Consider the following 15,311-nt stretch of genomic DNA (forward strand, 5'->3'; position numbering starts at 1 on the left):
CGTTGCCTTTGCAGTTATTGCTTATTCTGTCTGTCATTGTAGAAATGTACATCTAAAAATCCCATAGTGTGCAAACTTTGCCCCAATAAGCCTCTGTTCACCCACTGTGATTCAGCCAGTGTAGCTGTGATGACTATATTACATTTTTACAACTGTCAATTCATAAAAATGTCAAATTAAGGCAAAAGAATAGGATTTATGATAAAACAATATCAGGACTGTAGTAAAATTTCCTGGGCAGGTTGTTGGGAAATTCTGACCTCATTAATGGGCGTTCCTTTCCTTAAATCAGGGGATCAACAGGTTGGTCCTTGACCTCTGACCCCACAGATTGTGTTGAAGTATCCTTGTAAACAGTAAAATTAATCCCAGGTCTTGTGATCTTAAACCTATCTACAGTCAGTGTTTAAGTCAACTTTATTCATATAGAATGTGTTCCAGTAAAGATTGGCTCTCGGTGCTTCACAGAGTCCCAGAACCAGACCCCTGAACAAGCAACAATGGCATCAAAAACTCCCCTTTAACCTTGAGCATGGCCTGGCCCATATGGTGCAGATGCAGGGTGAAGGGGAGATGGGGTGGGGGGGGGGGGAGAACAGACACGTCATAGATGCACACACAGCTGACAGAGATCCAACACTGAGGAGAGGAGAGTCTGGTCTAACTACTAGCAACAGTGTGGCTGTAGTAATAACCAACTATTGAAATGCTGACTGGAAGCCCTCTCAAACACTCATCATGAATGATGTCATTGTAAACAACCAGGGTTCGAGCCTTATTTAGTGGCGCCGTCGAGTTTTAACATTAAACAGTTTACATTTCTGTAAGTTTGCCTCTGGGACAGTGAAGCTTTCTATGAGAGAAACTCAGATATGCAGTCAAATGGTTGTTTCTATTCTATTTAAAGTCAAAGTCATGACAGAAGAAACACTTGTCAACAAAAGCTAGTCAAATTTATCCAGGGAGGATGCCGTGTTTGTCTATCAAATGTTCTCATACATAAGAAGATGTGTAGGAGAACATCTCTCTCTCTCTCTTTATACATACATATAGACACACAGACACACACACACGTGTATATATACAGTTTATATTTGAGATGTGCTGTTGTTGCCCCTGGCTTGGTTTTCCACAACATATAACATTTTCGTGACTGATCCACATCGTGACTGTGGATCTTCAGATTTTTATATTCAACTTTCACTAATACTTCCTTAAAATTTCCATATGTATGTATGTAACTCCTGTTTTCATAAGTAGAGACAGAGAACCGATGTGCTTATCTCATACCTGTGATGTAAAAAGCATTAATTATCATAGCTTATTAGTCTCAGCCTTATTTATAACACCATAGATCTGTATGAGATAGTAGCAGTGTTTCATTTGCACAAGGCTTCACTTTGCTCACGTGTCTTTGGCAGGATACACCCACACCCACACACACACACACACACACACACACACACAAACACATATAGATGAGTCAGGCAACTTTTGCTTGTTATCGGACACAGTAATGATTAACCATTGCACAGTACAGCTAATCTCAGCACTGTCTAAAAAAATGAGACTTTTCACTCACATTGCTAAAAATCAGTAACACCTGTAATTGCTGCCAAGCCAATAAGTGACTTTAGGAGGGCAGTAATTGCTCATTGTTTGAGTGGAATGAGGTGTTGTATATTTTAAGTAATTGTAAAAAAAAAAAACAATCGATCCGATTGAAACATTGGTCTAAAATTTTGTCACAACTAAACTGAGTAAACTGTTAAAGTGGTGGTGGCTTCACTGGCGTTTATTCAACAGCAGAAATACAGACTGGACGAGAGCAAGCGTGACATTTAGATGTCCATATATTGCCTAATCTTTATTGAAACACAAGCAGATTAAAGACTAGTGTCACAGACTTCAGGTCTGCTGTGTCTCACTGTATCAGTCTTATCTCCACATGTGGACGCTGATATTCATGTAGGTTGTTTTATCAGCTTTCCTTCCTAACAAGCCTTTAAATGAAGCTGGTGATTTATTTCTGCCCCCGTATTTGCACATACACGCTAACGCAGGCCCGTGCGTGCATGCAGACACGAGCTGCTTATTTGTTGCCGTGCTTAGTGTTGAACAGGCATCTGGTAGCAATTTACCTGTGGACAAGAACATGGCGTGCATCTGTGGGCTACCTTTTGAAGTCGGGCGTTCGGTTCAGCTTTCATTCTCTCCTACTCAAGCCTCTTGTGGAGAGTGTGATTGAGCTCAGCTGCTCCCTGATCAGAAGGTAGCACTCATGTGAAGCAGTCCTCAGACCCTCGCTACCTTCCCTTCGGCCAACATTCATATTTATATATAAATGTATGTGAAGCTCAAGAAGCGGGAGGATATGGTCCAAGCACGAGCGCACTGAACCTAACAAATGTGATGTCAGAAAATGGGTCCCCCTCTTGGAATGCAACAGGAAAAGGGGGTGTAATTTGCCCACTCCCTTCCACATAAACACATTCCCTTTTTTGGTGGGCCGTCCCATCACCAAGCGCCGCTTCTGCAAGTCATTCTGTCTCATTGTTTTTTCCTGCCAGATGAACTTTAGACATGTCAGTAACATTGGGCAGATATAAGGCTGGACTAACTCAATGACGGCGTCTTTTGTTACTTATTTCTCCACTGGTTGGACTACACATATGCACTTTCCCCGAGGACAGGGGAACCTTCTTCAGGACCTTTCTTCTGAAACAAGAGAAATCAGACGTGCGGCACTGATGTGTTTTCTCTGTATGAGGTCTTGAGGTCGGGTTTCTGCTTTGAAGCCATATTGTTGAAAGTCCTGCAACGTCACGTCCTGCGATTGTCTTCGGCGTGTGGGTGGACGGGGTCAGGGAGCCTTAAAGGGTGAGCCTGGGCAGCGGTGAAGCAGAGGGACGAAGGAAGGCAGCCAGAGAGGACCATGTGTGCTGCTGCTTTGGACCAGTACTGTGGGTCCCCCTTCTGGGTGAGTACCACAGCCAGGTCCTTGAGGCTGGACAAAGATGGGACTAACCACACATTTGTTTGAAACCAGAAAATCAATTTGACTTTTTATAACCTTTGCCAAATAACCGTCTTAGGCTTAGGTCAATGTTTACACACTGATTAGTTCAGTGAGACAAAATATGAGACAACAGAGGCCGTCACGTCTTTAGATCTTGTTTGTACAGTTGATTTTTAATCAGCCACTACAATAAATGCTGGATTCTGTCGTCCCCTAGAATTTACAGGGTGTTACAGCTTGGGTTTCATTCAGTTACAACAACCAGTCCTGGCAAAGTCAGAAGTATTTAGAAAGTTGGTACAAAGAAAGTGTCCATTATAAAACCTTTTTAAACAACATTATCTATTCAAACAATACGTCTCTGATTACGTCAGTGACAGACCAGTAAAAAATGAGTAAATACAAAAGCTCACACTGCAAAAAATAAAAAATCAAACACTTCAACCCATTTTTTTTTTTAACTTTGGTACATGATTGAGGAAGTATTATTTATTTTTTGACATTTGAATCTGACAGCTCCATAACCTGTTCAAGGGAGGATCAGTGAAAGATGGGTGGATGAATGTGAAAGCACGGTTTCACCTCTGCACACAGTGAGATCAGAGGACATGTGACTGGCCTGTAGTAACTCATGAACATGTCCTGTCATATCTGAAAACAGCGACACGTGCACACTGTAAAATATAAAAGAACACGCCGTAAAAACCTTTAGTGTTGTGATTTTTTGACCCAAAAAGACATAAAGGTGTGACTCACATTACTCTCTGAAACTGTGAAAATAGTTCTACATAATTTATGGCCTAGAAACAATGAATTCTTAAATATCTACAGTAAATACTTGAGTATATTTGACAGAGTTGCCTGCATTCCGTGAGTAAGATATTTATTGAAGCGGGTCCCAGCTGCAGAAGCTCTAAATGTTCAAACCCACTTGAATTCAAGCTTTGAGGCTTGCAAATATTCCACGTTTGCAGTCAAAAAATGTGTTTTTTTTTAAAGTCTCAGAACAAATTTCAATGCACCTCTAAAAAAAGAAACAGTTGTGAAATATTACGAGCTGTTTCCTCTAAGGCGCCAGGACTCATTAGACCGCTCAGCGTGTGAAACTGATCTTCAGGTCTTTCATATAGCCATTTGTGTTCTCTGCACGTTCCTCTCATTTATATTTCCGTGTTCCCTCTCTTCATTTCCTTCATTACAGAGGAAGTTGTTGTCTGTCAGCAGAGATTTCGCTTTTAATTATATGTGAGGTGGTCTTGATTAAATTTTGAAGCTGGGGTCGTGGCATGTCCCTGGGGATACATAGTATCTCCTGCCGTCTGCAGGAAGGCTGGCTGTGTTTGCCTTTCGCTGACATCAAAGTGACCATGTGATGTTTGGTGATTTTCTTTGCCTGTGTGTGTTTGTGCACCTCAGAATGCATCATATTTGGATAGAGAAGACCCAGACCTCCCACTATGTGTGGAGCAGACGGTGCTGGTCTGGGTTCCCCTGGGGTTCCTGTGGATCTGTGCTCCGAAGCACCTATTGTCTCTCTTCACGAGGTGCTCGGTGAAAAACAAACACATGTCCAAGCTCTACATGTGCAAACAGGTAATAAACTCCTGAGACTAAAGGATTAGGAAGAGCCCCACATGTATCCAGATCATCCTTTAGACATGGTTCCATTTCAGAAGAACCCGACCACAGCCTCTCAGTGTCGTCTCTCACGTTTTTCTCCTCAGTTTCTGACATCTCTGCTGTTCCTGGCGGCCATCGCGGCCCTGGGACTCACGTTAGGAGAAGATTACGGTCCAACCGAGGGCACGCCTTCCCCGACAAAGAACCCCACCGTGTTCTATGCAAACCCCGTCCTGTTCGCTGTCACATGGGTAAACACAGCAGATGTTATCTTGAGTGCTTCTGCTGCTCCAGGTGGGATTACTCATCGTGCCCTGTGATGTTTCCCTGTCAGATCCTTGTGCTGTTGTGTCAGGAAGGGGTGAGGCGGAGGGAGCGAGCCGTGGACTCTGCCACGCTCTTCCTTTTCTGGCTCCTCATTGTTGTGTGTAATATATTTCCTTTCCAGTCCCTCATACGGAAGGCGCTCACGGTATGAGATCAAGTATCATTTCTCTCACAGACTCACCTGCTTGGATGCATCTAGTCTCAGTAATCATCAAGTGCCCCCTGTATCACCTCTGACCCTCAGGGAGAGATCTCTGATCTCCCTCGATTTTGCCTGTTCTTCATCTCCTTTGGGCTGGAGGTGATCGCTCTGATCCTCTCCGCTGTGGCCGACATCCCACCAAATGCAAAGGAGCACATAAAAAGGGTACCTGAGAGCTCATTTGATTTCACTATTAACGTCACCGTGTCATCCACCAAGTGTTCACCGCCCCAGCTTGTTGTCACTTCTGAGATGGTTTTTTGTCCCTTTGGTCTACAGAATCCTGAGGCGGGGGCAGCATTTCTGAGCCGAATCACATTCAACTGGTTCAACAGGTAACATTTAACTTGCCACGTCAGAGTCTGGGAAGGCACAGGTTGCGTTTTGAACCGTCTTCGTCTTTTCAGTATGGCCTTCAAGGGCTTCAGGCAGCCCCTGGTTCAGGAGGACATGTGGGACCTGAATGAAAAGGACAGCACTGGCTACATCAACCAGAAATTTCAGCATCATGTGGAGGCAGAACTGGCCAAAGCTCGAATTCGTTACCAATTGCACATGAGCAAAATCAAGAAAAAAGACCTGGATGGGGAGCTCAGAAACGGCGTCTCCAGCGGTTTGGCGAAAGGCATCAGTCAGGATGTGCTCATGCTGGTGAGAAGCTTTACCACATTATCTTTTATTATTTTATGCAACAGTCACATGTGCTCAAACAATTTCCCCTTTTTAAGGGGGAAGTGGGAATAAAAGAAGAAGAAGGGAAGACCAAGAAAAAAGACAAAAAGAAGGAGGAAGAAGACTATCCTAATTCCTGGCTGGTCACCACCATTTACAAGACCTTTAAATTGATTCTGTTGGAGTCGGCCTTCTTCAAACTTCTGCAGGACGTGTTGGCCTTCGTCAGCCCTCAACTCCTAAAGTGGGTTTGAGATGAATGCGCTTGTTTTCATCCCCAAATTTGGCTGGGTCACTTTTAACCTTCAACAGAATCTTCTCAGCTTTCTCAACTTTTATTTGGCCATCGGGGCCATTCTTTCAACAGCAGCTTTCACCATTTTTTGTCCACACACATCCAGCGTTTCTCACATCGGTAGTCTACTCCTATCCCGTAAACACACTTTCATGTGTAATATCAATAGAGTTCCCATTTTGAGAAGCTAAAATAACAGCTATTAGCTATTGTCCAGCACAAACGCAGTGTGCTTATGAGAGGAAACAGCGAGGGAAGGAGAAATGTAAACAGGATTAAGACTGAAGCTGGGCGATTAAACCTGCCTGTGATAGTTACTGTCTGGTCTCCTGTCCAGGCTGATGATCTCCTTCACTGAGGACAAGTCGAGCTACAACTGGGAGGGCTACCTCTACGCCGTGCTGCTGTTCTTGGTGGCGCTCCTGCAGTCGCTGTTCCTGCAGCAGTACTTCCATCGCTGCTTCGTGCTCGGAATGAAAGTCCGCACGGCCATCATGGCCGCTGTGTACAAAAAGGTAAAAGCATGAATCACACCACAGTGACCTTTTCTGCTTTCATTTCCACTTCAGTTTGCTCCTGTAGTTACACTTAAAAAGGTTTGTCGTTATTGCGGCCTTTCCAAAAATATCCGTAACATTTTCACTCTTTTTTGCCATCTAAAATAATGTAAAACAATTTTCCAAGGCACTGCTGGTTTCTAACGACGCCCGTAAAGAGTCGACCGTGGGGGAAACGGTGAACCTGATGTCGGCAGACGCCCAGCGCTTCAACGACGTGGTCAACTTTATCCACCTGCTGTGGTCCTGCCCGCTGCAGATCATCCTGTCCATCGTTTTCCTGTGGCTGGAATTGGGCCCCTCGGTCTTAGCAGGACTGGCGGTCATGGTTCTGATGGTGCCCATCAACGGTCTTATAGCCACTAAAGCCAGAAATTTTCAGGTGAGTAGACATGTACACATTTCGTATTATACAGTACCATATTTATTTTTAAGCCAGTTTTTTTTCCAGCTGGATGTTTGTTATCTATCATTGACTATAATCTGACTTCTCACCTTGTTATAAACTCTTATATTACTTTATAGTACATTACTCTGACTATGATGACTCAGTATTTAAGCGGAACCCAACCACAGTCAAATATGTTAGTAGACATCATATATTACTCAATTATCAAAAGTTATGTGCTAATGCACATTAAATAAATGTTATAAAAGTGGCTACTCCTGTGTGCTATCAGATGTTGAGAGAAGGTTTGTGATCCTTCACTGAGGTCAGGGTGATATAAGTCCACTTATATAACTCTAACACCAGATTGCCAGCTTTGAAGATAGCGATCTTTTTTTTATTGACATAGTCATCACACCTCAATTAATACTTATTACTGTCTAAATCTTTTTGAAAGCAGTTATGTAATCTGTTGTGCAATTCTTATTAGGTGGAGAACATGAAGTTTAAAGACAGTCGACTTAAGATCATGAATGAAATACTCAATGGGATGAAAGTAAGTGCCTCCATTCACATTTTAATTTCCATTGCTGGAAAAATCAATCATCCATAAAACAGACTGTACGTGCGCCCTGAAAAGTTCTTATGCCTTCGGCTGTGGATTCTTATTATCCAACCTTTCTCCTCAACCTTCATTTTTCACGTCGTCCCATCAGATCCTAAAGCTGTACGCGTGGGAGCCGTCTTTCCAAGTCCAGGTAGAAGGCATCAGGGAGAGTGAACTGAAGGTCATGCGTAAATTTGCCTACCTGACTTCTGTCTCCACCTTCATCTTCACGTGTGCTCCAGCATTGGTGAGTTTCCAGATGCAGGAAAGTGGCAGCCGGTCAAGTCCTGTCCTCCGTTTCTCATGGTGTCTCTGCTCCCAGGTCTCTCTGGTCACCTTTGCAGTATACGTGAGCGTGAGTCCCGACAACATCTTGACCGCTCAGAAGGCTTTTACTTCCATCTCTCTTTTCAACATCCTCCGATTTCCTCTCAGCATGCTGCCCATGCTCATCGGTGCCATGGTGCAGGTAAGGAAACCCTCGCCTAAAACAGGACAAAGAACCTCTCCTTATGCTAAACTGGTCTTTGATGCCTCAGACGACCGTGTCCAGGAAGCGCCTGGAAAAGTTTCTTGGAAGCAATGACCTTGAAGCAGACACGGTGCGCCATGACTCCAGTTTCAGTAAGTTCACTGTGACAGTTTAGCACTTTACTTTGTTGCTATATTGTAGTGTAGCTACAGTCTCAGCCTGTTTCAATGGTTCCACCTGCTTTTCTCTTTCAGACTCTGCAGTGACTGTGTCTGATGGTTCCTTTGCTTGGGAAAAACAGGCAGAGCCGTTTCTAAAAAAGTATGATTATTCTTTCACAACCAAAAATAACCAAAGTTACCCTGAAAGTTATTTGTCAATATGAACTTTTTCTTATTCATTTATTTAATTTTTTGGGGAGTGGAGTGGGGGGTTAGTAGTGATTAGAGAAGATTAGAGAAAATAAGAGGGGCAACTAAACTACTGTACTTCACGTATAATCCAGGTCAGTTATGGTCAATAAGTTGGAAAATAAACATTGAATGGAACACTGCTGATCTGATGGGGTGTCATGATGACCTGAAATAACTATTTATACCAAATTATAGCTTAAATTTGTACATTTGGCCTACTAGTTGGTGCCACTTTATCAGGACAGATACACAATAAACTCCTTCTGCAAGTAGTTCTCAGGCTCTCAATTGACATTCCTTCTGTACTTTATTTATTTAATATGTGTGTTTTGCAGTCTGAATTTGGACATTAAGCCGGGGCGTTTGGTTGCAGTAGTGGGAGCTGTGGGTTCTGGAAAATCCTCCTTCATGTCGGCCCTCCTGGGAGAGATGCACCGCAAAAAAGGCTTCGTTAACATTCAGGTGATTCCTTATTTCTGTCTTCATGTCAGTATGTTTAGTGATTCTAGTCAAGGGCACCATGAAAAATTAAGTTAGTACCCACAGAGATTTGTTAAAAAATTGTAATTTAACCACGAGAACCTGCTTGTAAAACCAGTGGCTCGCTGTTTGGAAGCTCTGTGTGTGATTGTTGATCTGGATTCTCCCAGGGCTCCCTCGCCTTTGTGCCACAGCAAGCCTGGATCCAAAATGCGACGCTCAGGGACAACATCCTCTTTGGCTCCCCCCTTGAGGAGAAGCGGTTCTGGCAGGTGATAGAAGCCTGCGCCCTGGCCCCCGACCTGAAGCTGCTGGCTGGTGGTGAACTCACAGAGATCGGGGAGAAAGTGAGAAGCAGCTGAATTAAAAACATAAAAATCAATGTTTACCTTCAATACAAGAAATTCTGCTTCAGAAAAGTACTTGCGGGCTCATCCTGTCTCCTTTCCTTCCTCCTCTCAGGGCATCAACCTGTCAGGAGGCCAGAAACAACGCGTGAGCTTGGCCCGTGCAGCTTACAGCCAAGCAGACATATTTTTGCTGGACGATCCCTTGTCTGCTGTAGACTCTCACGTTGGAAAGCATCTCTTTGAGAAAGTCATCGGACCTAACGGAATGCTGCGAGACAAGGTCTGTTCTGAAATAAGTCATCACGGGGATGCATTCTGGTCCCTGTGGGATGATGTTATTCATACCTAGACCACCTGTTGCTGGCCTGTGTGCAGACTCGTATCCTGGTGACTCATGGCGTCAGCTTCCTACCACATGTGGATGAAATAGTGGTCTTAGTGGATGGAGTTGTGTCCGAGGTCGGCACTTACAAAAGCCTGCGCGCCAGCAAGGGCGCCTTCTCTGAGTTCCTCAACACGTATGCCCAGGAGCAAAACAATAGCACCCAGTCAGAGTCAGGTAATTACCCCAAACTGCCCGTTGAAATGTTATATTTCTTCACCATTCTGAGATGCTGTGGCGTTTCCGTTAAGGCCAAGACACTGCCGACATAGAGCTCATTCCTGAGAGAGAGGACACTCAGCTGGATTCTCCACTGGAGGACACAGTCACTGCGACACTGAAGAGAGACCACAGCATCCGCCGCAGCCAGCGCAGCAGCAGGTTGGTGAAGTGGATGAAGTGGATTAGGAGAGTCTTCTCAGTCTGCGCATACCTGGCTTCACTTGTTTCTCCTTGTGACTGTGTTGTTTGTTGGATTTTCTAGTGTCAGACTGAGAAAAGGTTCCGTCAAAAACCCAGAAACTGATGAAGTCAAGCAGGGCCAAAGGCTCATAGAGAAGGAAACTATGGAAACAGGACAGGTGCTGTGAGATGAATCAGTAGAATTTGGTTTTTAACCACTTGAGATTGTTTCTGAGCCTTTTTTGTCCCCTCATACATCCAGGTGAAGTTTTCAATGTACCTCCAGTACATACGTGCCATGGGCTGGGGATACACCATCATGGTCTTCGTAGTCTACTTCATCCAGAACGTTGCGTTCATCGGTCAGAACCTGTGGCTGAGTGACTGGACCAACGATGCTATGCGGTACAACAACACAGAATACCCCGCCTCAGTGAGAGACACCAGGGTGGGGGTGTTTGGAGCTCTGGGAGTGGCTCAAGGTATGTCGCTGGTTTGTTTTTTCATTTAGGTGCTTTGCATTATTAACCATTTCATCATTATTGTACTTGACGGAGCGAGGAAGCAGCGACTTATCCTCTTCTTCAGAAAAAAAGACACTTTCAGATGTCAATTTAAGCAGATTGTGACAGTGAAACTGAACCACCACAGTGAATTGAATATGAAATGGTGTAGATTACAATTTGATATAGACCAAAATGCAGCAAAATAATGTTTAAAAAGCACTATGACATCATTTTATTTGCCAAAATGTAATATTTCTTTATTTTTCATTTCATGTAGACCTATTTTTATTTTAGTCTACATAATTGGACAGCTTGCTCTCAGAAGTGGAGTAGTTCACCACACTTCCTGATCATTTACAGTGGTCAATTTCCTGTGGCTTTCAAAGCCTGGTCCTTATTTAGAACATCTCTCCTTCTGCCGCAGGGATCTTTGTGTTCTTTGGCACACTGCTCCTGGCCAATGCTTCGGTTAATGCCTCTCGTATGCTGCACTCAAGGCTGCTCAACAATATAATGAGGGTTCCCATGATGTTTTTCGACACCACGCCAACTGGGAGAGTGGTCAACCGCTTTGCAAAGGTTAGATTTATAATCATATTCCATCAGAATGTTTTGTATATATGAGAGCTATAGGTCTCAATTGACGTCAAGGCATCCTTTTGATTACCAGGGAAACTGAGTTCCAGTTAATAAGCTCCCTCCTCCTACTGAGCTGTGCTCATGAAAAAAAGAAATTTTAGATTATTCATGAGAAAAGGGTTCACGGATCATTTTGACTGCAGTTTAGGCCATGAGTAGCATTTTTATGAGTGACTTTTGTGATAAATGCCTCTGTTTTTTTGTGGTCATTAGGACATTTTCACAGTGGACGAAGCCATTCCGCAGTCTTTGCGCTCTTGGATCCTGTGTCTGATGGGTGTGGTGGGGACACTCTTTGTTATCTGTTTAGCAACACCTTTCTTTGCCGTCATCATCCTGCCTCTGGCTCTGCTCTACTACTTTGTACAGGTAAGCTGGCTAAAAAGAGCGACGGAGGGGAAAAAACGGGCAAATTTACCTGAACTGGAATCAAGCAAAGACTGCCATATTTGACCTCACTGTGCACTTTTAGCGCTTCTACGTAGCCACTTCAAGGCAGCTGCGTCGCCTGGACTCGGTGTCCCGCTCTCCCATTTACTCGCACTTTGGTGAAACAGTGTCTGGTCTGTCAGTGATAAGAGCTTACGGACATCAGGAAAGGTTCCTCCAGCACAACTCAAAAACCATTGACGAAAACCTCAAGAGCGTCTACCCGTGGATAGTGTCAAACAGGTTCTGCGCTCGCACCAACACAACTGTTACACTTACTCTAATCCTGCTTTTGTGTGATGTGCTCACGTGTTTGGGGGTTCTGCAGATGGCTGGCCATCCGTTTGGAGTTTGTTGGAAACCTGGTGGTGTTCTTCGCTGCCCTGTTTGCTGTTATTTCCAGGAACTCTCTGGACAGCGGCTTGGTCGGCCTCTCGATATCCTACGCTCTCAATGTGAGTCACACATAGTGCAGCTAATGAGGATGACGGTGCCTGTGGTCACACTGAGGAGTCTGGTTATTGTTGGTTGGCAGGTTACACAGACACTCAACTGGCTGGTGAGGATGAACTCAGAGCTGGAGACCAATATCGTTGCCGTGGAGAGAGTGAGCGAATACAGCGAGCTTGAAAATGAGGTGCGATGATTGTGGATCATTTTCCTTTAATCCCTTCTTTGTAGGGCAGAAGAATACCATTGTTTTAATACTATTCTGGGCTCCACAGGCTAAGTGGATTACACACACTCGACCTGATGAGAAGTGGCCCAAAGACGGAAGGATCGACTTCCAAAACTTTAAGGTCCGTTACAGACCTGAACTGGACCTGGTGCTGCATGGAATCACCTGTAACATCCAAAGTTCTGAGAAGGTCCGTGCACTTCTGTCTCTAATCTGATTATCGAATATTATTTGACGATGTTCCACATTTATTCTGGTTCTGAAGTGTGTTGAGTTTCCTTCTTTTCGGTAGCTGCTGTTGTGAAAACCCCAACACACATTTTGTTTTTAAGTCTACCACATGACCTTTTGTCAACCTTGAACAGAAAAGTACAATAGATCACATTTAACGGCATTAAAGACTGCCAGAGGACTGCACTCTTTTCATTCGTCTTTTCACTCAGCAGTGACTAATTGAACAGAAGGCACCATTAATAGGTGCTCATCAAAGATAAATCCTGCAGCCCTAAATGCTGCTGCAGTTTTCTAGTATAAAATAAAGCTTGGTTGATTCTAGCAGATTTAGTTAAAGGCTTTTAAAACCCACACAATATACTGTTTTTGTACTATTGAGGTTTCTCACACATCCAATCAAACCTCTGGCACATACTGTACATATATGGAGCGTATTAAACATCCATGTAATTTTTTTCTGTCTTTATTTGCCATTCTATTCAGATTGGTATTGTTGGACGCACAGGAGCAGGAAAATCCAGTCTGACCAGCTGCCTCTTCAGGATAATTGAAGCTGCTGAAGGCAGTATCCTAATTGATGATATAGATATCGCCAAAATTGGCTTACATGACCTCAGGGGCAGACTCACAATCATACCACAGGTACCGCAGACGCTGTAAACACCTCAGTCAGTCTTCAGACTGTGCTCTTAAGCATCTGACCCCCTCCTGCAGGATCCGGTGCTGTTCTCTGGTTCCCTCCGCATGAACCTGGATCCATTTGACAAGTTCAGTGATGAAGATATCTGGAGAGTGTTGGAGCTCTCCCATCTGAAGGAGTTTGTGTCAGGGCTGCAGGAAGGATTACAGCATGAAGTCGCAGAAGGAGGAGAAAACCTCAGGTCTGCCATAAAATTTTCTACAGTAACACAAGTTTATAAATTGTTGATTAAAAAAAAGAAGCAAATGATGCCATTTAAAAACATTTTTGGTGGTGATTATAAGGTATTTTATATGTATTTAGGTTTAGGGCATTCACATATGTTCCTGCACAGTTGTAACCTTACAGATTCTATCTATAGTGCTGGCTAAAGTACTGCTGATCAGTCACCCTTCTGCACATGCTGGTATAGGTAATCATAGCCCTTATAGTGCTTAGTTTCCTTTTCCAGCCAGTTGCCCATAGAAACAATATTACTCATATTGTAGCTCAAGTCATTTTGGGTAAAGTGTTTTTCCCAGCAGGTTACAGGATTTGAGCCCCCCCCCCCTAGTTGATCATATCCATCTCTGCCACTCTTCCTGAGCAAGTTTCTTCTCTTGCAGTGTGGGACAGAGGCAGCTCGTGTGTCTGGCTCGTGCCCTGTTGAGGAAGTCTCGGATATTAATCCTGGATGAGGCCACGGCAGCCGTCGACCTGGAGACAGACAACCTGATCCAGAACACCATCCGTACAGAGTTTTCCCACTGCACGGTCCTCACCATTGCCCACCGTCTGCACAGCATCATGGACAGCTCCAGGTGAGTTCACGTTCAGTTTCATCCTCCGCAGATCCAGAAATATAAAATGCACCATTTAAATGACAATCCGACAATGAATCTGAAAACCAGATAGCGCTACATTCATCATGAGCATTATATAATCAATAACCTGTTCCAGCACTTGGGATAGACCCACTTTTGCAGCAATGCTGGATGGACACCTGTGCCATCTGGGGGTGGGGGGGGGGGGGGGGGGGGTCTGCCTTCAAAGTGATTGGCTTTGGTGCTGAAAAAGGCTTGAAATGCTCTCCACATGAATGTATTCATTGTATTCATTATCAACACAACTGGGAACAAGAAAGGGACCGTTGAAAGCGCTGGTGGTGGGTTGCATTTGTGTAGAAAAAGCAGCGGGAATGCTTCCTTTTACACAATCATGATGGTCCTGCTATCTGTCGGTGCATTACATGTGGCAGGGTGGTCTTTCTAACGGTTAACCCATCAAACATTAAATAAGAAAAGCCAAGAGATTTTTTATTGTGGCCTCAAGTGGTTTAAATTAGGAACACTCATACGTCGCATCTGCCACCTTCATCAGCATTTGAATTGATTCAGCTCAGTGAGTAACGCCTGCTCTTCCTCCGGTCCACTCTGCAGGGTGATGGTCCTCGATGCTGGGAAAATCATAGAATTTGATTCTCCGGACAACCTGCTCGAGAAACGAGGTCATTTCTATGCTATGGCGAAAGACGCTGGAATAACGCAGGAGGACACCATGATGTAAATTGTGTTGATGTATTCTTTTACTTTTGGTTTAATTCCATAAGCTGTTTGTGGTTGTGATTTATATGGGTTGATTTTGCTTTGCTATTAAAGAATGTTGTACCTTTTTTATTTATACAAAGCCATACAAAAAAAATCACATATTTCATGTAAATACATTTTTATATGAGGGTAATAAACATTCTTTCTCAAAAGCTACTTGCTTTAATTTCATAATCTTCCTGCAACGTGTCCATTTAAATCCTTTTTTACTATTGAACATATTTAAATACAAGCCCTCTTTGAACATTAGACCACTACCTGAGATGTTTTTGTCACGCTGGGCAACAAGGAAGCCATTAGCTTTAAATCTCTAGCGCTCCCACATGACTGCGTGCACAATGGATTTAACTCA

At 43.8% G+C, this 15,311-nt stretch overlaps 1 protein-coding gene across 1 annotated transcript; it reads left to right on the forward strand.

The window, feature by feature from the left end:
• Positions 1–2,547: 2,547 nt before the first annotated feature.
• abcc2 (ATP-binding cassette, sub-family C (CFTR/MRP), member 2) lies at positions 2,548–15,115 on the forward strand. Its single transcript, XM_057047228.1, has 32 exons — positions 2,548–2,980; positions 4,436–4,612; positions 4,744–4,890; positions 4,974–5,111; positions 5,211–5,333; positions 5,448–5,503; positions 5,576–5,819; positions 5,897–6,084; positions 6,473–6,650; positions 6,820–7,074; positions 7,571–7,636; positions 7,797–7,934; positions 8,010–8,156; positions 8,227–8,311; positions 8,414–8,480; positions 8,908–9,034; positions 9,223–9,399; positions 9,515–9,682; positions 9,778–9,961; positions 10,036–10,165; positions 10,269–10,365; positions 10,449–10,668; positions 11,117–11,271; positions 11,545–11,700; positions 11,804–12,003; positions 12,089–12,215; positions 12,296–12,397; positions 12,486–12,629; positions 13,157–13,315; positions 13,388–13,554; positions 13,979–14,173; positions 14,792–15,115. The coding sequence occupies exons 1-32, from the start codon at positions 2,936–2,938 to the stop codon at positions 14,916–14,918; spliced, it is 4,689 nt and encodes a 1,562-aa protein (XP_056903208.1). The 5' UTR covers positions 2,548–2,935; the 3' UTR covers positions 14,919–15,115.
• Positions 15,116–15,311: the final 196 nt, after the last annotated feature.

This window comes from Takifugu flavidus, chromosome 11, assembly GCF_003711565.1.
Source record: "Takifugu flavidus isolate HTHZ2018 chromosome 11, ASM371156v2, whole genome shotgun sequence".
Taxonomy (NCBI): domain Eukaryota; kingdom Metazoa; phylum Chordata; class Actinopteri; order Tetraodontiformes; family Tetraodontidae; genus Takifugu; species Takifugu flavidus.

Bases quoted from the DNA above. Each gene is read 5' to 3' on its own strand.
- abcc2 (XM_057047228.1), top strand. From the start codon at position 2,936: ATGTGTGCTGCTGCTTTGGACCAGTACTGTGGGTCCCCCTTCTGG. The intron at 5,504-5,575 runs GTAACATTTAAC...TCGTCTTTTCAG, and splicing joins ACATTCAACTGGTTCAACAG to TATGGCCTTCAAGGGCTTCA. The intron at 10,669-11,116 runs GTATGTCGCTGG...CTTCTGCCGCAG, and splicing joins AGCTCTGGGAGTGGCTCAAG to GGATCTTTGTGTTCTTTGGC.